The sequence below is a fragment of the Agelaius phoeniceus genome, chromosome 2 (assembly GCF_051311805.1).
Source record: "Agelaius phoeniceus isolate bAgePho1 chromosome 2, bAgePho1.hap1, whole genome shotgun sequence".
NCBI classification, from domain to species: Eukaryota; Metazoa; Chordata; class Aves; order Passeriformes; family Icteridae; genus Agelaius; species Agelaius phoeniceus.
This window is the reverse complement of record NC_135266.1, coordinates 96,515,297-96,538,141: the sequence shown is the minus strand read 5'-3', so window position 1 is coordinate 96,538,141 and position 22,845 is coordinate 96,515,297. Positions and strand designations below refer to the sequence as shown.

Genomic DNA, 22,845 nt, shown 5'->3' with positions numbered 1-22,845 from the left:
AAGTTGAAATAATAGTACAAACACCACAGACCATCAGGAACGGGAAAGCAGTTGGTTTTTTTTCTCTTCTGTATTTAAGATGGGAATACAGTTTTACAAAACGTGTGCATTTCTCAATTACTGCTTTTGTTAATGACAACTCAAGTGAGAGAACGACTCTGGTAATAACAGAGTTATGGAAGGGTTATAATGTCGGTACAAAAACATGAACAACATTTACACTAAATATCAGATTACTGACATTAACACAAGCAGCCAAATTCACCCATGGTGTAAACTCTTGTAACCCCCCTGACCTTCTTGAAGGCTGCATTTGTCTCAGTACCTGTGTGAAAAATGTACTTTTTACACAATACTATCGATTTTGTGCTTCCACACGTGCCTTGGAATTTTTTCTCCTAAACACAGCATTTTGGGCCAGCACCTACTCCTCCACAATGCATTCATACTAGTGTGTGTCCTTCTGACATTCAGCAACGGCCCTGCTCAACTTGTTTCAAGCAGCAATACAGAATAAAAGGGATGCACAAAAAAACCTTCCAGGCAAGTGCACAGCTTAACGAGTGTTGAATACTACAATGGACTGTGATTGGAATGGTAATGGTAATGACAGCAATAATGACCTCGATGCAGAGCGTTTCCTGGCAAATACTGGGATTTTTGGTTTTTTTCCTTATGAGTGCCCACAGATGCAATCTCTCTAACACATTAGATGTACAAAATGCAGGAGTTAGAACCTCCCTATTATTAATTTATTTATTCCTGCATTATGCTAAGAGCCAGCTTTCTGGAGCTTAAGTGTTCTTGCTCTAACAGCCTGTTCTTAAACCAGCAAACCATGTACTGAATTTTAAGCATGCAGTTATATTTTACATGGGAACGCAATGGGATTCAGGCTAGTTCAGAAAGTCAAGTTGCTTTGTCCAGAGATGGATATAAGCTTGTGCTGAAATACATCTCTGAATCAGGAACAAAGACAAATAGGACGTCTAAATATAGTACTGGACAGAGGCTCTGCCTCATAACACTTTGCTTCTGTGCCTCTGAGTAAGTCATACAAAGACAAAACTCAATGAGTGTACACCCCATTTTTACCCAGATGGAAACATCCTGATCATGATTTCCAAACAATCTGCAGCAAAACCTCATACAAAGCACTTCTGGGGAAAGGTAGAGGCACAGGCGAGCAGACACAGAGTAAACAAATGCAAACCCTTGGTCCTTAAGTCCATTTGCTACTGACACCCACCCCCAAGGAATTATCCTGCTCACTTACATCTCCTCTCTGGCATACACAGTAAGGCAGGGTTTTAACCCCACAAAGTAAGGAAGGGGGTAGCCCACAAAGGCACAGAAAGGTTCCTCAAGCTGGATATACTCGAATGATCCACCTCATCCCTCTTTTTCTTATAAAACTTGCCACCTTTGCATCTTGTTTCACTGCCAGCAGCTTGGCTGTGCAGAGTTCCCCTTCTTTGGCAAGCCGGGCAGATCAACCCTCTCACAAAGGCCTAACAAGGTAATGTCTGTACAGTGCTTAAGAACATGCAAAGTGCAATATAAGTGCCAAATGTTCTTATTTTTGAGATTAATGAATTAATACTCCAAGAAATAAAAGCATTGAGGTAACTACAGCTTAAATACTACATTCCCTCATGATTAAAAAAACCAAACAAACAGCTAACTGTCTTCTCTCTAGAAAATGAATCCTGAATATGAAGTGATAATATCTCATTTATATTCTGTCAGGTTTAGCACAGCCCTTTTAATAACAGCAAAACATGAGCTGAAGTTCTCAAAGAAACCAAGAATTCTGCACTAATAATTTCCTCAAATCCCATCTCTGTGCTGTTCCCAGCACATGTTTACTCCCATTCATTACATCCAGAGGAGCTGGTGTTCCCATGCCGCTGAAGCAAAACAGTCCAATGTCAGATATGGCATTCTGATGGCTGAACAGACAGAAATATCCCCCAGCAAAGGTAAGTAGGACCATAATCTGCATGAGCTCTGGGAAAAGTTCAGGTTTTTTCTTTAGTGAAGTCCATGTTGCTCAGCTGGGAGTAAGGCTTTATGTCTTATCCAATGCACAAGCTCCTATCAGAGCACTACAACTATCAAGTATCAGCTGATTATCCTGGTGGTCAGAAGAGAATGGATGTAACAATGAATTAAACACTGCACATACCTTTTCTGTTTTGTTCCAGTATCAGCTTTGGTCAATGGACCCAAGATTCAACTGACTAATGATGTGGTCAATGAAACCAAGCCCTGCTTTCCTTATGTGCTGTGTGATAATGACGTGCAGAAGAGTCAGTAGCACCCCAACCAGTAAAAAAACACTGCTGTAAAATGCTAATGCAAGTAACAGAACTCAGCCATCTCCGTGTGAAAAAACACTGGAAACATTCTGACAAGGTGTCCTGGTTCTGGTGAAACACTACCAGCTGCAGTAGGACCTTCTTAGTGGTTTCATTCTGTTTTCCCACTCCAGTGCTCATGTCAAACGTTCCCTTCATCGATGCTCTGCAGCTTCAGTCTTTGGCTGGCATGGGGCCTGGCACCACGCCGGATGTTCCCACTGCTTCCTGCCAGAGTCCATGAGGGGAACAGGGCTCCTGGTAAAGCATCTTCCCCAAACAGGCTGAGTTTCACATCAGCTTCTATAGCTCGGGCCAGACTGGCTGCATAACTGTCCAGAGATTTATGCACTTCAGCTTTTACATGAAGAATAGAATTCTTTGCAGCCTCTGAAAAAAAAAATAGGTAACAGTTGGTAAGCATGGATGTGCAAATGCTTGAAAACTAATATAGATCCTGTTGTAAAGGCATGATCATGCCCTCTGGAAAATAACTACAGAGTTATTTTCCAACAATTATTTATTTTCCAACAGTTATTTACCAATAATACTCAAGCTTCCTACACCATTCTATGAACACAAAGCTTCCAGAGCTTCAGACCTGGGATAATCTGCAGCTATTTTTGTAGCATCTGTACAGCTCTCTACCCACCAACATGTTGACCAATAGAAGAGTTCATCCTAAATGTAACTCTTCAGTGAGGCTGCTGAAATAATTTAAAGCCTCAGGGATGCTGAAAAGCCTGAGACTCACCAGGGAGAACTGCTAAACCTGTGGGGAATTGTGCACTAAGACTTTCCTCTTTCACTCTCACAAGAAATTAGATGTCTGCTCCTAGGTAATCACTCAGAAAGATAGTGGGAAATGTATACTAATGTGTTTGTACAAGGAAATATTAATCTCATGCTGGGAAGAGGGCAAAAAGGAATTTTGCCAAGATGTTTAAAAATTCCATAGAAAGAATTTTCTCATTATTTCAGGTTTTATTATTACTTGATTCTTAAAGGCATTCTGCTCATTTTCATCCTGTCCACAATCACATATTGTTTAGAAAACTCAGTTGTTATTATCAAGTCTTCTACTGAAATTTTTGTAACTATTAGAATAAAATCATGTTCTGACATTTTACAGATGATCACTGCAATGTTCTGCAAGCCCAGAATCAACAAGCTGACTGAAAAAATTGCATGTGGTTCATCTGTTTTCACCCATACATGCTGAAGAACACACCCAGTAAAGCAAAGTAGAATTTAAGTAAGAAAAAGTAAATTAAACAGAATAAAATTATATTCAAATCATTGAAGTCTGTAAATGGAAGAATTTCAAGTCTGTAAGTGACAAAGTTGACAAGAGACAGCAAATGAGAAACACAGAGATAATGCAACCAAATTATGAGGGCAGGAAAATATATTTCCCAAGAAACACAAAACAGGCAAAACTTGTAACAGTCACTAAGATGAGTGGAATTGCAGAGAGGATACTGCTGTGCAATTTAATTTTTATATATGCAGGGAATCCCAGCTTCTAACTCTTGTCCTTGACTGCTGCTACTTGAGATCTGGAAGAAAGGCCTGATTTTGCTTTCTGTTGTACCTGCATGAATGATCAGGTCTGTCAGGGCACACAGTGGTCAGATACTTTTCAAGACAATTCTCAAGGTCCTGTGAGGTTTCCTAAACATTCAGTATAGTTGACTCGGAGCATTTTCATGCTTACCCCTCCACTCACCTTTGATTTGTTCCACTTCATCTTCAAATGTCACTGAACTCCTCCTTCGAGGAGGACAGATGCAGTGTGGGGCATGAGTGCCATCTGAGCTATAATCTTCAAGAAGCATTGTATCTGTTCCTGAAAAGAGCAAGAAACCCCAAGTAAAACAGTAACAGGGAGATACAATATGGTAACAAAACATTTTCAGCTTATTTTCAGTAGTTCCTTCAAAAGATGTCTAAATCCAGCTTTTGTGAGTAAATTTCAGCTCACATTAAACACTGCACAGGAAAAGAATGAGGTCAGTTTTCATTGAAAGGATTGGGAAATATTTTGATTAAAGACTGGGCATTGCAGGCCCCAGGATCATGTATTACGTGCAGCAAGCAACACGCAAGAGGGACTAAGGCTTTCTTCTGCTCTTTAGTAACTCACAGTAAAAGCATACAAAGTGAAACAGTATTTCACAGTAGATCACTGTGTGTCTATTCCCAGGCTATGAACTGTGCTCCCTCCTTAACCAGCAATGGCACTTCTAACAGCATTTTGGCATTACTTTAGTTTTGTTCATTTGTTTAAACTGCTGTCACAAGATGGTAACACCACATTCTCTTAACTGAGGCAGGTTTACCAGGAGGCTGCTCTCTTTTATCACATACAACTGCAGAATATCTACAACAGACAGAAAACAACTACCAAAAATAAATCCCAGCTCCACAGACTTCCTTTACAAAAGTAGGAAACAAACTCCTTACACCAAGCAACCCTTAAAAGATCACCCTCTGGTGTCTCTAGAGCAGAAATACTCTCTAAAATAACTACTGCAGTTAAGGACTGGTAGCTGCATTAACTGCCAGAAAAATCTAGCAAGAGATCTGGATAGAAAATTACCATCAGAACTCTTTTTTTCCCTTTTCCAAGCCATCTTCAATTGAGAGATCTTAAGTAGTAATGAAATCATAAGCTGAAACCATCCTAAATGTTTATGTTTACACTGCAGGATGAACAAGACAAGGTCTTTTACAAAATAGGAAACAGAGAAGCACATTGTTCACAGCACTTTGTTGCTCTGTTCCTTGTGGATACAGAGAAAGTCTCCAAAGAACAACAGAAACTGAAGGAGAAGGGCACAAAAGCAGTGAGTCTTGTTCCCAGGACACATTACCAAGAGAGTGTCACCATTCCGTAAGCACTATTTTGCAAGTAAATCTATTGAGGGCAAGGGAGGAAAAAAGCAACTGCAGCAGTTTTGTTGGAACAGCTAGAACAGATGCTTCATGTCATTTGTCCACCAGGAGACATCTGTGGCTGTAAATATTGACTGTCCACAAGACTACTGCCAAGTGCAAGCTTCTGCCCAAGTAGGGATCAAGAAACTTGCCGATACCTGAATCCTGTGAGCAGCTGAAACCTGTATCTCCTGTGCTGCTGCTGTTTCCCAATGGCCTCCCACCTGCCATGAGGGCAGTAAGGTGAGGTGATAGTCCCAAATCTGCAAGAAAGTTTTGTTTTTGTTACACAGTGAATGGTTAAGAAGCTTGCAGAAGTAAAACCCTCTTCTAGTAATACCCACTCTACTGCCTTATTTATTATTCTGCATATAAAACTTACCTTGGTGAAGCAGAGAGCACAGCTTCTGGACTTCCCATCTTAGAAATCCAGTCAGCACCTTTCAGGTTTGGAAAAGCAAGTCTTCTTTCTCTCTACACCATCTCCTTCCCACTCTTGCTGCATCTGTGTGTTTTATCAGCCAGACAGGCTAAGCACCAAACATATGCTCTCACATGGATGGGGAGATTGGCCAGGCATCTTCTAGACAGACAATGACCTGGTAGCCACAGGCAGCTGTGACAGGCCATTAGTGTGGGAAGAAGCTCAGGAGCAAGGTTGGGGCACAGAGATGCCCAAATTCTTTCAAATCTCCAAAACAAGAAGGGAGGAGATTGTGAGATTTTTCCAAAGGTGCTGCTTTGGATCCCACCTTGAGATTTTGTTGTGAGTTTGTTGGGAGTCTTTTTCTCCTCCCTATCAGCCTCCAGCTAAGATGTCTGATAGGAAGATGACAGCTTCAAGTTTATCGCTTGGAAAAAGAAAGAAATTTCCTGTCTTTTCCCTCCCCACCTCATTTTCCAATGTATTAATCCATAGCATTTCCTGGATACAGACTGGCCACAGCTCCTGGAGACTGTTATGTGGCTAAAGCTCCATAACTCTTTCATTTGCATGACAGTCTCTCCCAATGTTCCCAGGTTGCAGAAAAGATAACAGATGCCTTGCTGCTCTCATCTTCTTTCTGCATTTTAGATCATCCTTCCCAATTTCAGTTCATGCCTTTGCATGAAATATCCCTTGAAGATGTTCTATTTTTGGAAGCTTCTGAACATGATCAGGGAAACTATTAAAAATCTGAATGTCACTACGTTGCTACTTTAAAAAAAACAAAAACAAACCAAGCCACCAAACTGAGCAACTGGAGGTCTCAGTCTGCAACTTGGGAACACACCAAATAGTTTTATGGTTTAACACAGTTTTACTTTTACTTTGTTTATGATCTTTTCTTCCCAACAATTAAGCCTAAAATTTGAACTTGCAGAAAGTTATGGCAGTGGAACCTTAGCAGATTTTAAAGAGTTGTAGCATAAGGCCATTGATCAAAGAAAAAGTGCAGTAAAAAGTACTTTTGGTAGAGCTCAAATCTGTGCAACACAAAATGGAAGGCACACAAAAGGAAATGTTTGAGAAAGAAGAAAATAAATTATTTTTATTGACCTCATCACTATGTCTTCTGTACCTCAGAAAGTTTTACTATAGTAGGACAACGATGTTAACTATAAAAAAAGAGAAAAATTCTCCTTTGAAATGTAACCTGACTGATAAAGGACTGCTAAAAATTCCAGAAACATCCAACTCTCTTTAGAGAGCCCTGAAACATTCCAAACACAGGCAGACAGGAAGCCTTGCTCTTGGTGATATTAAGAAAGTGTCTTTTGCAGCCACATCTTACCTGTGATCCTGTTGGAAATGCTGAAGAGCCTCGATGTCCTGTGCTGCTGAACAAAGGACTTGCGGTAATACCGATCCCCAAAGCACATTCCCAGGAGTTCCTTGCGCACTGTTTTGTTCCACAGCCCATAAATTAAGGGATGGCAAATGGCACTGGAAAAGGACAGCCATGTAGCCAATGTCTCCAAAGCAGGGGAAATACTGTTTTTACCCCAAAGTGCCTCTGATGTTATTACTACCATATAAGGTCCCCATGTAATGACAAAAGCCCCAATGACAACCAAGATGGTTATGAAAGCTTTGCACTGGTTGGCTGAGTAAACAACCCCTTGGAAAGCGTTCCTTCGGCTGCCAGAGGATGACGTGGAGGTGCTGGAGTTCTTCCTCCCATTCCTCTGCGATTCCTCCTCCACAATGACAACACTCCCACAGTGAATTTTGCGGGCCTTAATCCTTGCCACACGGAATATGAATCCGTAGCAGATCATCATGACCACGAATGGCAGCAGTGCGCACCAGATCTGCCAAAAGGCCGTGTAGGCAACCTCCTTGTGCCAGGCTGCCACACACATCCACTTGAATTGATCAAACTCCAAGGAGGACCAGCCAAAAAGGGGAGGGAGGCAGCCGATAAGGGAGTGCAGCCACACGTACACAAGAGCTACCACTGCTCTGTTGCCCGTTATCTTCATCGGATAAACCATTGGGTACAGCACAGCGTAGTACCTGCGGGGCAAGGTGGGAGCATAAGAGCATAAGAGACATACAATAAAGAAAATAACATGCTTTAATGATGCTGATATCTAGTTATTTTTACTTCAAACAGACTCAGAAACCCTCTTTCTAGAAACAGTTACATGTAAAAGTAGGTATCACCGCAGTCAAGACTGTCAAATGTGGCTGAAGGCACACATGCAACCATTAAATCTGCTCTTATGTGTGAGTGTGTGCTTAGGGTATAATCTGGAATTTTAAGTCACTATTTCATGTTTATCAAATAGTATGCTATTATACCATCAAGAGCTTTAAAAAACTCTGGATGAATGTCTGCATTTTCCATTATTGATGATATCACTTTCTCTTGCTCCACATCAAAATTTCATGAGGGGCTGAAGTAAAAATGATACTCCATCAGTACACTGTGTAACCCTCTGCAAGTGCTTCTCAACTCTATGAACAAGCAGTGGTTACTCTATGAGAGGAGCAGACAATTTTTTACAATTCATTACCAAAGAGCAGCTTACCGGTCTATAGCTATGAGTCCCAGAGTGAGCATGCTGGCTGAGCTGATCAGCATGTAGAGCAGGGCTGAGAAATTGCACCAAACAACCCCGAAGATCCATTCTCGCCTGATGGAGCTGGTCACAACAAAAGGCAGCACCAGCACGGAGAGTAGGAAGTTGGAGAGGGTCAGGCTGAACACAAACTTGTTGCTCAAGGTGAGAAGGTACGACTTGCGATACAGAGTGACAACAATCACCAGGTTGCCCAAACAGATGAAGATGGCAATGACAATTATAGCAACGGACTCAGTGACTCTGACTGCCCCATCTTCCTCTGTGGTCAGGTTCCTCAGGCCCTTCCCATTGCTGAGGGAGGAATTGCTGCTCATGGTCAGAGTGTGCAGATCTGGAGCAGCCAAGACATGCTGAGCAGCTAGAAGCAGAACAATGCTCAGAAACATCCAGGTAATAGTTCTTCAAACTCTTTCCAAAGACTGGAGGCCCTTTTGCCTTTGTTAAAATTTACCTGTAGCATGCAGGAAACTACATATTTTAGATGGGCAAGTGAAGGGGCAGCAAATTGCCTGTGGGCACACCAAAGAGGATAACACCAAGCCTAGAACAGGGAAGACAAGAAGAGGTGAAGGGGAAGGGAAATAAGAAAGAAAATAGGCACTTTTTACTTTAAAATTTTCTACAGATCTTACTTGTTTCTAAGTCTTACTTACCAGCCCCTTCATCTAGGCTGTGAAGAAACAAGAATATCACTTGTTTCTTCAAGAAACAAGACAAATATCAAATATCTTTGCTTATCTTACTTTAAAGAAAGTCACTTTTTAAAAAATTTCTGCCTATCCTGATAGTTACCTTGTATTCTGCCTATACAGCATTTGCTGGTGGTCTATGGATGTCAGGCTAGTCATATTCTGCTATTGTATTGCACTAAATAGTTTATTTAGTTGTTGTTTTGCACTGGGTTTGGTATTTACAAACATACTGAATAGTATATTTGTATCCTCATGGGATTCCCCTCTCATATCACATGGTCTTCCCCTCTCCCCTAAGCCCCAGTGGTGGTGGTTTCTCCCTGATCTACCCCTCCCCTCGCCCCTCTCCTCATTTGTATCCCATTGGCTGTAGCCCCTCTCCTTCACCCCCCTTCCCCTGCGCTTAAAATCTCCCGGGAGGAAACTTCCAACCTCTCTTTGCCTCCCTTGCACTTCCTTAGAGTGGTTCCACAATAAAGTGGGACAATGGATCATGATGGATTGTTCTGAGAGGAAAGAGCGCCTCTAGTCTTTTACTTTTGTCCTTGTAAGACTGTGAGGAGCCAGGGTCCAGAGCTAGCTGGATCGGACTGAACAGCCCCAGAGATCAGTCTTACATCCTGCTGACTCTTCCTTAACAGTTGCTAAGTAACATTCAAAAACTCAGGGACCACCACTGCATGTACTGTCCCAACATAATTTCTGCATGTTCATAATCACCTTAGCTACACTGCTGATTGCATTTTACTGCCAACGCCAAAGGACTAGAGGAATTGACTTTCTGTACATGAGGTTTGAAAGACACTTCCTTGCATTAAGATGCGGTCCATGCTACAGAAATGCTTGAGAACCTTTAATCCTTGACTTCTCAGTGTTAGCATCCATCCATTGATTCGCAGCCTCATTTTGTGAAACCTTGTTATTTCTTCCAGTTCCTTAGCAATTCCTCTTTTCTGTGCTGCCTTCACATGGCAATCACTTCTTACTTCATTCAGTCCTTCACACATCTGTAGGATAATGAACGAACAAACAAACAAAAAAATGCAAATATGCAGACCAAAAAAAAAGTAGAAGAGTCCATCAATGAATGGAAAGTTGATTTTAGCATTTCTGGGAAGGGACTCAGGAAAGTTATCTTAGCTAATTCTGCAACTGTGGCAGACATGGGTCCCAGACAGTACTCACAGAAATGCTTCCATCTGCGTGGCTGTTGTGGCATTAGGCAGCAGCACTGTCAGTCTGGAAAGAACGCCTTTTTCCCATTTTTATCTGTACTTTCCAAAGAACATAATTAAAGACATTAATGAGCCATGCTTTGAAAAAAACATAACTTGGCTCTTGCCTAGCCTGTGACTGAGGACGTGTGCACAAACACTTCTCCTCGAGTTTCTTTCTCAGCATGCCTGCACCACCTCTGTGTGCCTTTCTAACACTTTTTGGCCGGAGCGGGTTTTGGAAAGGCGGCTTCCCCCGCGGCCGCACCCTGCGATACCGATGCCCGGAGCACCTGGCGCTCCCCGTCCCCTCACTGCCCTGCTGCACCCTGCGGGGGAAAAGTGACCTCGGGCAGAGGTGGCCCTCCCGGGCCAGGGCTGTCCAGGTGGGGACAGCATCCCATCCCATCCCATCCCATCCCGGCCGCGGGCAGCGCGGGCAGGCTTCCCGCACACCCATGAAACGAGTGGGACCGAGTCGCAAATACGGTGGGGAACGGGGGTTTCGCCATTTTGCCCCCGCGCTCCCTCCGGCAGCGAACAAAGGGCTGGAAAAGGGTCCTCCGCCCCGGGCATCCATCGCCTCGCCCCCACCCGCCGGGAGCCAGCGCGTCCCGCCGTCTTTGTCCCCTTCCTGGCTCCGCATTTACCGTCCGCCGCCGCCAGAGCGGTACGTTCCTGGCTGGGGCGCCCGGGACCCCCATCAGCCGCCGTGGTCCGAGCCTCCCCCGAGATGGGCACGGCCCCAGCCCCGTGCCTGCCCCTCCCGCCGTCCCGCCCCCCAGCCTCAGCCCGCCGCGCCTCCTCCCCGCCCGCCATGTTCTCCGCGGCCGTCCCGGGGCGGTCCGTGCACTTCCCGGGAACTCGGTTTAAAGGCAGGGGAAAAGTAGTTTCCATGGATAAGGTAAAGTAATTTGCCCCGGCTCGTAGTGCCAGGCAGCCGTAGAGCCTAAATACGAGACTTCCTAGACCCCCCAAACACTATTAAAAGTAACACAAATAAGATTTGGGAAAGAGTTTTTCCCCACACACACATCTGAAGCAAGACATTGGATATAGTGTCAGTATAAAGGGCACAGCGTAAAGGGTAAACAAAAATTAAATGCTGTGCTTGTGCCTCCCTAGTTCCTTCCTTTCTCTGGCGATGCCCTTGAGCACAGAGGGTGACTGCCTTGATGTGAGCTGTGCTATATTTTGATTGCTCTGTGGAGGTTTTAATGCTGTGGACATCAGTTTCCTCTGGCTGCTGCCTCAGTTTGCTCCAATGTTCCAACAGCAGGAGCTGGACTGAGTGTCTTGCTCCTGTGCCAGGGAAAGTCCATAGGGAGTTAGTCTGCCCTTTTGATGATGCAGAAAAGCAAGACAAGCACCTACCCATCAGTGCTGGAATACCAAGCTGATGTATCATTTTCAACCAGTTCTACTGATACTTTTCTACAGGACTTTTTAAAGCTTACTATGCCATTGCACTTTGACATTTTAAAAAGACCATCTTTGGACAGCATTCAAAAATGTATCGAACCAGCACAAGAGATTCCACAATGAGCAAAAACTGATGCACAGAAGTTCCACCTGAATGTGAGGAAGAACTTATTTCCTGTGCGAGTGACTGTGCACTGGTTGCCGAGGGAGGTTGTGGAGTCTCCCTCACTGAAGATATTCCAGACGTGTCTAGGCACAATCCTATGCCAGGTGCGCTCTGGGATGACTCTGCTTGAACAGGGAAGTTGGACCAGATGATCCACTGTGCCCCATTCTAGCCTTGCCCAGATGTGATTCTGTGTGCACACACGCGTGTGTACTAACATAGCACAGGGCACCTGTGTGATGGAGCCAGGTAATGCTTGCTGCAACTGTGAGTGTGGCCATGGAGATGGTCCAGGGCTACCAGAGGCTTCAGAGCTCCCCAAAACTGCTCCTACCCAGCTGTCCCACTGCTTGGGACTACTTGGTAAAGTACCCATGGGGAAGTACCTGGAGGCACAAGCACTTGTGGGGCACACATTCTCCACTGGCTTCTGCAGCCCAGCTTTGCTGGAACAGGGTGAGCTTGCTGGCTCTTCATCCTGGGCAGAGGAGATTAGAGAGCCCATTCTCCCCACGGTGGCTCCAGCAGCACAGAGAAGTGTGGACTCCCTTCCTCACCCATCTGCCCCCCCATATCACCTCACAGAATCACAGACTGGGTAGGTTGGAAAGGGCCACAATGGGTCATCTGGTCCAACCACCCTGCTAAAGCAGGGTCATCCCAGAGCACGTGGCACATGGTGGTGTCTAGACAGGTCTGGAATATTGCCAGTGGTGGAGGCATCACAACCTCTTTGGGCAACTTGTTCCAGTACTCGGTCACTGCACAGTAAAGAAAGTCTTCCTTATGTTCATGTGGAACGTCTGTGCATCAGTTTCTGCCCATTGCCTCTTGTCCCATTGCTTGGCACCACCAAGAAGAGCCTGGATCCATACTCTTGGAATCCCCTCTTTAGATATTTGTACACATTGATAAGGGCCCCTCTCAGCCACCTCTTCTCGAGGCTGAACAGGCCCAGCTTCCTCAGCCCTTCCACCTAACGAAGATCAGTCAATCATTTTCGCTGCCCTCCGCTGGACCCGCTCCAGGAGCTCCATGTCTCTCCTGTCCTGGACAGAACACTCCAGATGTGGGCTCACTCGAGCTGAGCAGAAGAGCAGGATCCTCTACCTCGCCCTGCTGGCAATGCTCTTCCTGAGGCATCCCAGGATTCCGCCGCCGCCGGGGCTCCGCGCCGCGCGGCCCTGGAAGCGGAAACGCCACGGGGTGGCGGTTCCGGGGGCGCCCGGCGCTGCTGTGAGTGCTGTGCGGGAGGAGGCGGGAGGAGAGCGGCTCCGTCACCTCCGCCCCTTCCGCCGCCTCCTGACTTCTGCTCGGCAGAGAGGAGGCCGCCATGCACCCCGTTTTCCAGAGCAGCCGGCGCGACTTCACATTCGGGCCGTGGAAGCTGAGCGCCGCCCGGACGCATATCATGAAGTCGGCGCAGGCCGAGAGGTGGGGCGGGCTCCGGGCCGGGAGCGCAGGGGGACACAGCACAGCACGGTGTCCCCGCTGCTCGGGGAGCCACCGCGGGGCTGCGGCCTCAGCCGTCACAGCGAGGGGCTGGGGGCGTCGGGTGGCCTTGCGAAGGAAACACGCAGCGTTCCCAGGGCGGGGGAGACACTGTTCGGTTCCCGGGATTGTTCCTTCTCCTCAAGCTTGATTCTCTGGCTGGAGAACTCGGGCTATTTGGGTTACAGGTAATTTCCAAAATTTTGTTTTAATGATTACAGAAGGCAGCCTACAAGAAAGATGAAGAAGGACTTTTTACAAGGGCATGTAGTGTGGGGAAAAGAGGGAATGGATTCGAACTGAAAGAGAGGAGATTTGGATTGGACCCTAGGAAGGAAATTCCTGACTGTGAGGGTGGTGAATCGCTGTAACGGGTTGCCCAGATAAATTGTGGATGCCCCATCCCTGGAGATATCCCAGGGCAGGTTGTATGGAGCTTTGGGCAACCTGGTCTGGTGGAGGTCCTTTCCCATGGCAGAGAGGTTGGAACTTGACCTTTAGGTTTCTTCTAACTCAAACCATTCTGATTATATGATTATAACGATTTTGGATCTCTGGATCTCTGTGAACTGAGATCCGCTAATTAGAAGCCTGATTTTTTAAATTATTTTTGAAAAAGAATATTTCTAACATCTACAATAGCTACTACAATAGTAGCTATTTTAAGATAGTGGTTTTCATTAAAAATTTATAATTTGCTCTCTTCTTGTAGAACTTTCCAGTCCAGTGAAATCATTGGAGGAAATGTTCCTGTATCAGCATCAAGTACTTAAGTCAGATTTGCTAATGTGGAACTGGAGAGTTCAGCTGTGCCATACCTTAAAGACAGATGGATTTGGCAGATATTTCTTGGTTTCATTTTCTGGAATAAATTTCAGTATACATAGGATTCTCATTAGTCTTGTTAATGTACTTTCATTTATCTTGCTTTTACCTTTTTTTGAGGCTAATAAGGCATTCTCTGGGAGGAACTGGCTGCTTATGGCTGGGATGGGTGCTCTGTTTGCTGGGTAAAACATTGTCTGGATGACTGAGCTCAAAGACTGATGGTGAATGGAGTTACATCCTGCTGGTGGCCCATCAGCAGTGGTGTTCTCCAGGGCTCAGTATTGGGGCCAGTCCTGTTCAGTATCTTTATTGATGGTCTGGACAAGGTGATTGAGTGCACCCTCAGTAAGTTCACAGATGACCCCAAGCCAGGTGGAAGTATTGATTTACTGGAGGGTAGGAAGGCTCAGCAGAGGTATCTGGACAGGCTGGATCAATGAGCTGAGGCCAGTTGTAGGAGGTGCAACAAGGTCACAGTGACCCATTTTGTCTTTTTTCTTGCTTGGGGAACATTATTAGTACCTATAGGAATTTTATTTCTGGCAAATATATATTGCAAAAATCCCTCAGCAACCTGTGTCGAAAGGTGAAGGATTAAATGTGCCATAGCTAAGAACTCTTCTATGCAGGGGTTGGGTTTTTCAGGTCAAGGGTTCCTACACTTGATGAAATGGAAAAGTTCATAATGTTATTCTGCCTTCTTTGGGAAAAACATAGGATCTTATTTTCCAGGTCTGTGAAATTTACTATTTTTATTTTAGTTAGGTTGACACTGTTCTTTTGTATTAAGAGTTACAGAAATAACCACTTTTGTTCAGCCTTGTTACCAATGTGAACATTATGATTAGGACATTCTTCTCCCTCCCCTCACTCAAATAGGTGTATTTCTCAAAGCTTTTTCCTCTCCAGATGTGAGATATTCCTTTTTGATCTTGGGAAGTCGGGTAGGTGAGGAGGAAGAGTTTAGGAAGTGTGCCGGTACATGTCTTCTACCAGCAGAGTACAGTAGTGTCTTCTGCACTTTTTACATTCTCTGCCAGGGTTGTCTTAAGCATCTTTTTTCTAGGCTTCTAAATTTGGAGGAATGGACCATTGTGCAGTGAATTCAAACTTGCTTATGATGAGTCCTAGTTCCTAAAAGTTTCTTTGAGCACCTACTGAAGTTGGTCCACTGACCATCCAGGGATTTGCTAGCACAGGTGGAAAATGGCTTCTACATGTTTCTCAGATACTCTTGATTCCTCACGTGTGAGAATTTTGTGTGAGCCTGATGGTGAAGGAATGTTTTAGTAGTACTTTTTTGGTGGAAAAGTCACTTCAGATCAATGAGTCTGAATTTCAGGTGAAATGATTAACCTGGTGATGTGTCTTCTAAGTTATCATGGTCTAAAGAAACCTTGTTCCAAAACAAGGACTGCTTTCACTGAGCTGTGATCAGCTGATTGATGCCTCTTTTATTTTTCTCTTCAGGTTGGCTGATGAATTACACATGCCTTCCCTGCCAGAGATGATGTTTGGAGACAATGTCCTAAGAATACAGCATGACCATGGTTTTGGAATTGAGTTCAATGCTACAGATGCTTTAAAATGTGTCAATAATTGTCAAGGTATGATCAAAGTCGCTTGTGCAGAGGAGTGGCAAGAGAGCAGGTACAGTATTTTATCACCAGTGGGCAGGTACTGGTGTGTTGTATATGAAACTGTCATACAGTAGTTAAAGGAACAAATTGAACTCTTGAGGACCACATTGCATTTGGTTCTACCCTAGATATAGCATGTGATCACAGAGGTCACTTTGCTTTTCTTTGCTGTCATCATCCTTTCTGTTAAATTGGATCAGCTGTATTTTTCAGCTGTGTCATGGCTTTCTTAAAGTAAATGTCAAGTTTAACATGACCTAATGCTGTTTCTGTTTATTTAAACTCATAGAGCCTTGAGCATTACAAGACCGTATTGTGTGGTGTTGGAAAGTGCTGTACGTGTTCAAAATCTTAGTCTTAGGAACAAAGCAGAACATGCTTTGTTCCTAAGGCTAAGACGCATGAGAACTAATTATGATGCTTAGTATTTACCAAATTGGATTTAGTTGTAGAGCATCTGGAAATAAAGCACAGAAACAAAGCAAAGTTATCATGAAAACTAAGCTAAATTGCAGTGTTAATGATTGCTGTGAGTTGTCAGGAGATCACTTTCTGCCTACTTAAAGAGACATTGATCTTGAAATACAGATTTTTCAGCAATATTGCCTGAGAATCTTTATTTTGAGTCATAGAACTGAAATAGATCGAGAATTTTCATAATTGTTTTCAAAGTTATTATGGAAACAGATGTGAAACCATGGTTAAGTCTTGACATTGTGATTGCAGCTCAGACAATGCTGCTGTTTTTCGTTTGAAACAGTGTCAGAATTCTAATGCACAGTCTTATGTGAGGTTGTAATTTTTTGAGAATTGCTATAAAGCAATTACTACAAAGCTGTTTTCTCTTTCACTGTTGAGGAGTGAGACTGAGCACAGTAAGGAAGTTGTCAAGCCATATGACTGGACTTACACTACAGATTACAAAGGAACTTTGCTGGGAGATACTGCAACATTAAAGGTAATAATTTTCTTCTTGTTAATTGCTGACTGCATCTTGCTTCAGTCAAACTTTTTTTGAAGCTGTCATTTACCTTTCAGGAGGCTTCTTCAAAATCTTTTGTGCTTCATAATTTTTGATTTCAAGGTGTAATTTGGGCTTCTCATGTTTCTCAGCTCATGATTTTATCCTAATTAAATCATGGCTTATTTTAATAACAAGGGTGGGTGGTGTCTTAAAGCATTTTAGGATTAAAGCACCTGGGAGGCTTCAGCTCTTGCTGGGGACTGTTCCGGAGCCCCGAGCTGCTCACGTACAGCAGAACTATCAGCTGTGTCATTCTGTAGTGCCTTCATGCTCTGCTGCTTGCATGTTTGTCTGCTTTTTGACCTGGCTACTTTCAGTGGCCCGATGTTTTTCTGCAACAGCAGCTCAGTAATTCCTCATATTTAAACTCACAGGCCCTCCCATGTCTTTATTTTTGTGAAAATAAGACTGAAGTTTGCAGCTTCTGTTTACTGCATACAGATTGCTTGCTACTAAGCAGATGTATTAATTCACTAGTATTGCTTTAGTTAGAGATCATTTGAGTTGTGCTGGAATTAAAAGTACAGCATAGAAATAAACAATGTTGGTCCATAGTATTAGGACACCAGAACTGTCTGTGGAGACCATGAGATAGAAAACAAACAGGTACTTGATTTCTGTGGAAAGGCTTTACTAGAATAATTTTCAAGGTGTGTTGTGGGATAGGGGTGTTAAATGCACAGAAATCTGTTTATAAACCTGAATTTCTCATATGTATGTTGAACACAAGATATCTTCAAATGTTTTGAAAGAAAGCGGAATTGTTTGCAGCTGAAACCCTACTGAGCCTGGTACCCAGGGAGAAGTTTAGTCAGAATTTTTCACTCTTAGATTTTGGTTTTGCTTGATATTACTTCCAAGAAGAAACTCTTGGAAACTCTGATTTTAATTTTTTCTCTTACAAGTTTGGGGTGTTTTAAGCTTAGTGCCTGAGAAGTTTTTTCCTTTTTAAAACTGTGGAATGAAAAATATCAGGACAAACTTTATGTAGTTTGGCAAAAAATTAATATGCTAACTGCTCTTAATATTTTTCTCTAGGTTGTTCCTACAACAGAACACATAAATACAGAAAAATTGAAAGCCAGGGAACAAATTATGTTTTTTGAAGAAGTACTCCTGTTTGAAGATGAACTCCATGATCATGGAGTATCAAGTTTGAGTGTGAAAGTAGTGAGTATTGGGAGGTGTCTAAAAGATACCCGGGGACTCAGTTGGCTGATTAATGCAAAAGACAGCTGCTTTTTGCATGTTGTTCCTTCTGGGATTTAAACGTTAAAGCACAGAGGTCTTCATCCTTGCTCTTAGAAATATGATCTTACTGGAAATTATGTTGTCTTGAAACCTTTGTCATCTGTCATTTGTTCCAGGGGACAATCTTTTCCCTCCTGCTTCCTGCCTAATAGGCCTTTGAGACACTATCTGCCCCACTGGCCAGTCATAGCTGTAGCAAATCAACTGCCCAAACTTTGACTTAATTCTTGAAAACTTCTTATATTGTCTTACATTGTGAATATCTGATGTAGACAAGTACATGCTTAAACTAAACCTTTGTAAGGTGCTGAATGGACCATCTTTATTTTTGCAGAGAGTTATGCCTTCCAGCTTTTTTGTGCTGCTGAGGTTCTTCTTGCGAGTGGATGGGGTACTCATCAGGATGAATGATACAAGGCTTCATCATGAGGTAAACCCTTACTTTCCATCATGAGTTACTTTACAGAGGTTCCCTTGCCATTTTACTTCCAGTGACCCAGTGATATTCCTCTAATTTAATACTGATGTTTGGGGCACAAAAACTTCGGAGTGTATTTTATTATTGTGGAGGTGCTGAGCTAGCAACCAAGTCCTGGATGCTATGTGTATGAGCAGATTAGGCTACCCGTCATGTGATGTAATCATTTAAATACATTTGACAGACATAGATTAGAGAAAGAAGCACAAGAGGAAAAATAGGCAGCAGTAAAGAGTTCAATACTGTCTTGTCTTCAAATACGTTATTGTAACTTGCAAATAACTGTCCACAGTACATTGAGTTCTGGTATCTCACAAATAATGCAGGATGTGAGTAAAAATTAACAAGCATATTCAGTCATAGAATTTTTTTTAAACATGCACGCAGGTGGTTTTTGGAAAAAACGTTGTCATCTATCTTCATGAATTTGAATGTCCATTTCTTCTATGTGACAATTTGTGGTCAACCAAATTCCAATGCTTCCTAAAGTAAATGTATTTAAAATGCTTGTTTTACTGATACCAGATGATTGCTTTTTTCCATTAGGCTGACAAGACCTACATGTTGCGAGAATACACATCCAGGGAAAGCAAAATATCAAGTCTAAAGGTATTGTATTTTTAAAACTTCGATTCTTTTCCTTCTGTCTGCTTTTTAGTTTTATGGTCAGCATAGAAAATACTGTGTCTCTTAAGTCCTTCTTTGTTCAGTTTGGAATTAATACAGAAGAAAGTTCTTTCTGCTTATCCAACTTTTGTTTTGGTGATTTTAGAGCAGATTTACATTTTGTAAATGCTCAGATCACATGACAGAGTGTAGGATTAGGTCACTTTTTCTACTATTGAGTTAACAAAATGTTTTTATTATTTTATTTTTTCATAGAACTGTTCAGCTTAAAAGTCAGGTAGTCCATGTCCCATGATGTTAAATTTCATGTGTTAAATTTGTGTGCTTCCAAGCCATATTAGGGATTAAGATCTGTTTGGTAATAGACTCTTTCAGTTTTTCTCAAATATTTGAGGTTAATAGGCCACCTTAAAACTCTAGTAATGGCTCAGAATAATTTGTGGCACATTTGGAATTGCAGCTGTTGATTTTTATTCCTGACAAATGCATGAACTTACATTTCCTTGTATCTTTCCTCCTCCCTTACTTTTCATTTGCCTCTAAAAAGTTTGCCTGGAGTGGTGTTTACATCCAGTAAATAATAGGTTGTCTGTAATAGTTTGGGGTTGGAATACTTTTTCTTATCCCCTCTTTTCTTTCACTCATTTCATGTAAAAGTTTTGCTTTTTAGAATGTTCCACCTACCCTGTTCACGGAACCTAACGAGATCTCTCAGTATCTACCCATAAAGGAGACAATCTGTGAAAAACTAGAATTCCCAGAGAAGCTGGAGCCTAAACCAGAAACATCACTGGAAACCATATGTGCTAAGTCTAAATAAATGTGACTTCATAAGGACTTGAAGTATACTGGAGGTTATGTGATCACAGTTGTTGACATGGGGGGTGTTTCACTACTAGTGGAATAAAGAATTTGGCTAATTTTTCTGTAGCCATGAGAGAAAACATTTCAAGCAGATTTTGCTAATGGTGTTTTTGGTTTGGATTTTTTTTAACCTGTATTTGGAGTTGATGATAGACTGGTGGTGAGTTACAGTTTTCAACAGCATTGGAGAAATGACTATTGGGAGTCTGGGTTCTGTTTAGTTCATCAAGCAGGCAGGAGTATTGTCTGGACTCCCATCCACTTACAATTCTATGAAGATTTTGTTATTGCTGTTGTAAAACTGGCATGATTTTATTTTTATTGAGAAATAATCCACAGTAAAAAAAAAAAAAAAAAATTCCTCTGCATTTATTTTGCTCTGTCCGTCCTAAACTACCCATTTTCCTTGGCTTCCCCTACTGGTAACCAGCAAAGTTATTTCTTGTAGTTTCTGATCCAGAGTCTCACCTAAGAATATTCATTTCATCTGAGATAGGTTTAAGTGTAGAGAAAAAAGTATATTTGTTTGACACTATATAAAGGTAAAAATTATTTGTGAAGCATTAACTCAAGGAGAGCTGGATGTTAACAGGAGCCACTGCTAAGTCTCTTCACAAATGCTGGTTTAATCTAGTGTCAGCTGGAGTTCTGTGGGCAGTTTTGGGACTCTCTGGGCAGTTCTGGGACTCTCACTTGAGGTCCCTGTGCTGCTCCAGTAATGTACGCTGCTGGAAAGGCATCTCCCTGCGCTGGCCTTCTCTTGGATGTGCCCACATGGGACAGTTCTACTGCCCTGACAGCCAAGTTGCAAAACAGCCTTGAGGCTTAAGGTTGGGTAAGTGTTCCCTAAAGGATGCTGGTATTTGCAGTTTGAGAAATGAGATCCTGTATGGCCTTAGAAGGATGCTAACATATATTCCAGATATATAATTTTGGTTTATTTTAAAATTATTCTAAGTTCTAGTATTGATAGAAGTGTGATCACTTGTATAGTCATGGTTTCAACACTCTGTAGATGAAACTGAATACTTGTATTGCTTTTGGAAATTGTGCAATATTTTACTGGTTTGGCCTAAGAATGAGGCAGTTAAGCAGGCTTGTCTGGGTTTGCTGCTGACACTCAGTGCAGGAAGAATGTAACTGCAGTGAAAAGCAGGCCTGGTGGTGCAAGGTGCTTGCAGATAAGAACAGGGACACATTCTGATGTCTTGGGGTTTTTGTTTAAAACTCTTCATATTCTACACCACATGGCTTACTAGAAGCAACCCACCACAAAACCTCGAATTTAATAATATATTTTGTGAGGTTTTCATGTAGAAAAGACCCTGAGGTTTTTATTGGGGGAGAAAAGTGTACTGCCATCTAATTGACTGTTACTTATTAAAAACAAATAACACATGGATTTCACTTTTATTTGAGGCAGCCTGGTCTAGTAAATTCTACTGCAGGTGGAAAGGCAGGAACTAACTGCAATTTTTCCTGTGTTACTGATTTACTCTAGCCACAGGGAAGAGCACATTTTTCTGTGCCTCCATTCCCTGTATGTAAAAATGAGAGTTAATATATGCCTACCTCACAGAGAGACTGTGAGGATTAGTTTGTACAAAGTTATTGATTAGACTTTTTTTTTCTGAATACACCTTCGGCCTTATCTTTCGAATCCTTTGGAAAGGATTACTGCAAAAAAATTAACTATAAGTGAAGAGAACTGAAACAGTTTCTGAAAGAAGTTGTCCAGCTGTGATAATTACCAGGTAATTATCAGACATGATCTGGGTGAATGAATTTATGGCCACTTTGAAATAGAAGCAAGGTCATCTATGTTCCCCATTACATTCCTAAAATCTGTTGGCTTTTTTTCATCTTCCTGCCCTTTTTTCCTAAATATTTTAGTGTCAGGATGAAGAAAAGGACTGCAAATGGATGCAGCACCGAAGAGATTAAAATCCATTTATTAATAGAAGATTATTTGGGTCCACTCCAGTGTTAGAGGGAAGTGAGGAAAGAGTAAAAAGGAAAGGAATGACAAATGGAGGTGAAGAGTTATTTTTCTGGTAGAAGTAAATCATGGCACTTACTCTAAGCATATATTGGTATACATGCTTTAGAGCTTATAAAACCACACTTTTACAGCTGGTATGACTGGGAGCAGAGCTCATGTAGTGCTGGCATGAAAGAAACTGTATCTGCATTTGTTAATTCAACCTGTGATTTGAGCTTGGTCAGTGATGCTAACATTAAACTCCTTTGGTCTGAAATACAGTGAGGGGGGGAAAGCCACGGAGTGGGGAGGGAGCAGTGGAAAGGGCACTCTGCATGATTAGCTTATACTGTGTGTTTTCTCTTGTCCATCATACATCCTAATTTGTGACCTGTGATAAAGTTTTATGGAATTGAATTTGTATGTAATTGACTATAGATATGTGCTCTCCATCTATTCTAAAGGGTGCTGTGCATTTCAGTGGGACACGTGTTGGGGAAATCACAAGAGCACCTTTAGGAAGTTACAGTTACAGCAAGTTCTAAATTGGAGCACTTTGTGACTTTCTTATGCCACACAGATTACAGAAGCAGCGGTATAAACTGGTGTACAGCAAGTGCTCTGACACAAATTTTCCACAGAAAAGTACCACTTTGAATAAATAACTTTAGGGGGGGATGGAGTTGGGGTGATTCTCCAGCTGTTTTGTGTCGAGTTTTATGTGGCAGTTTATATTGTTCCTTGTATGTTGCTAAATAAAACGTACCAAACATTCTGCAGTTCTGTTTTTAACTG

At 42.5% G+C, this 22,845-nt stretch overlaps 2 protein-coding genes across 7 annotated transcripts; one reads left to right on the top strand and one right to left on the bottom strand.

Annotated features, from left to right (window-relative positions):
- Nucleotides 1-51: 51 nt before the first annotated feature.
- Nucleotides 52-13,095, bottom strand: GPR161 (G protein-coupled receptor 161). Of its 5 annotated transcripts, none has more exons than XM_077174325.1 (9): nt 12,977-13,095; nt 10,250-10,333; nt 9,916-10,071; nt 8,824-8,913; nt 8,319-8,730; nt 7,076-7,800; nt 5,459-5,563; nt 4,090-4,209; nt 52-2,750 (listed from the first exon to the last, which is right to left on the bottom strand). In XM_077174325.1, exons 3-9 carry the CDS (start codon nt 9,947-9,949, stop codon nt 2,503-2,505), a joined length of 1,734 nt encoding a protein of 577 aa, XP_077030440.1. In that variant the 5' UTR covers nt 9,950-10,071; nt 10,250-10,333; nt 12,977-13,095; the 3' UTR covers nt 52-2,502. The 5 variants fall into 5 exon arrangements, with proteins under 5 accessions (XP_077030440.1, XP_077030442.1, XP_077030439.1 ...); XM_077174327.1 differs by lacking the exon at nt 12,977-13,095 and adding an exon at nt 10,929-11,040 and having other exon boundaries at nt 9,785-10,071; XM_077174324.1 differs by lacking the exon at nt 12,977-13,095 and adding an exon at nt 10,929-11,040.
- Nucleotides 13,068-22,829, top strand: TIPRL (TOR signaling pathway regulator). Of its 2 annotated transcripts, none has more exons than XM_054627933.2 (7): nt 13,068-13,300; nt 15,656-15,835; nt 16,684-16,783; nt 17,888-18,019; nt 18,435-18,530; nt 19,125-19,187; nt 19,863-22,829. In XM_054627933.2, the coding sequence occupies exons 1-7, from the start codon at nt 13,200-13,202 to the stop codon at nt 19,905-19,907; spliced, it is 717 nt and encodes a 238-aa protein (XP_054483908.1). In that variant the 5' UTR covers nt 13,068-13,199; the 3' UTR covers nt 19,908-22,829. The 2 variants fall into 2 exon arrangements, with proteins under 2 accessions (XP_054483908.1, XP_054483907.1); XM_054627932.2 differs by having other exon boundaries at nt 13,069-13,300; nt 19,876-22,829.
- The last annotated feature ends 16 nt before the right edge of the window (nt 22,830-22,845 follow it).

What these genes read in the sequence shown, in the direction of transcription:
- GPR161 (XM_077174325.1), bottom strand. Translation starts at nt 9,949, where the DNA reads ATGGATGCTAACACTGAGAAGTCAAGGATTAAAG. An exon ending in TGAGAAGTCAAGGATTAAAG is followed by an intron (nt 8,914 to 9,915) that starts GTTCTCAAGCAT and finishes TCCCTGTTCTAG; the next exon opens with GCTTGGTGTTATCCTCTTTG. An exon ending in CATTTCCAACAGGATCACAG is followed by an intron (nt 5,564 to 7,075) that starts GTAAGATGTGGC and finishes ACTTTCTTGCAG; the next exon opens with ATTTGGGACTATCACCTCAC.
- TIPRL (XM_054627932.2), top strand. Translation starts at nt 13,200, where the DNA reads ATGCACCCCGTTTTCCAGAGCAGCCGGCGCGACTTCACATTCGGGCCG. An exon ending in ATACAAGGCTTCATCATGAG is followed by an intron (nt 18,531 to 19,124) that starts GTAAACCCTTAC and finishes TTTTTCCATTAG; the next exon opens with GCTGACAAGACCTACATGTT. An exon ending in GCAAAATATCAAGTCTAAAG is followed by an intron (nt 19,188 to 19,875) that starts GTATTGTATTTT and finishes TTTGCTTTTTAG; the next exon opens with AATGTTCCACCTACCCTGTT.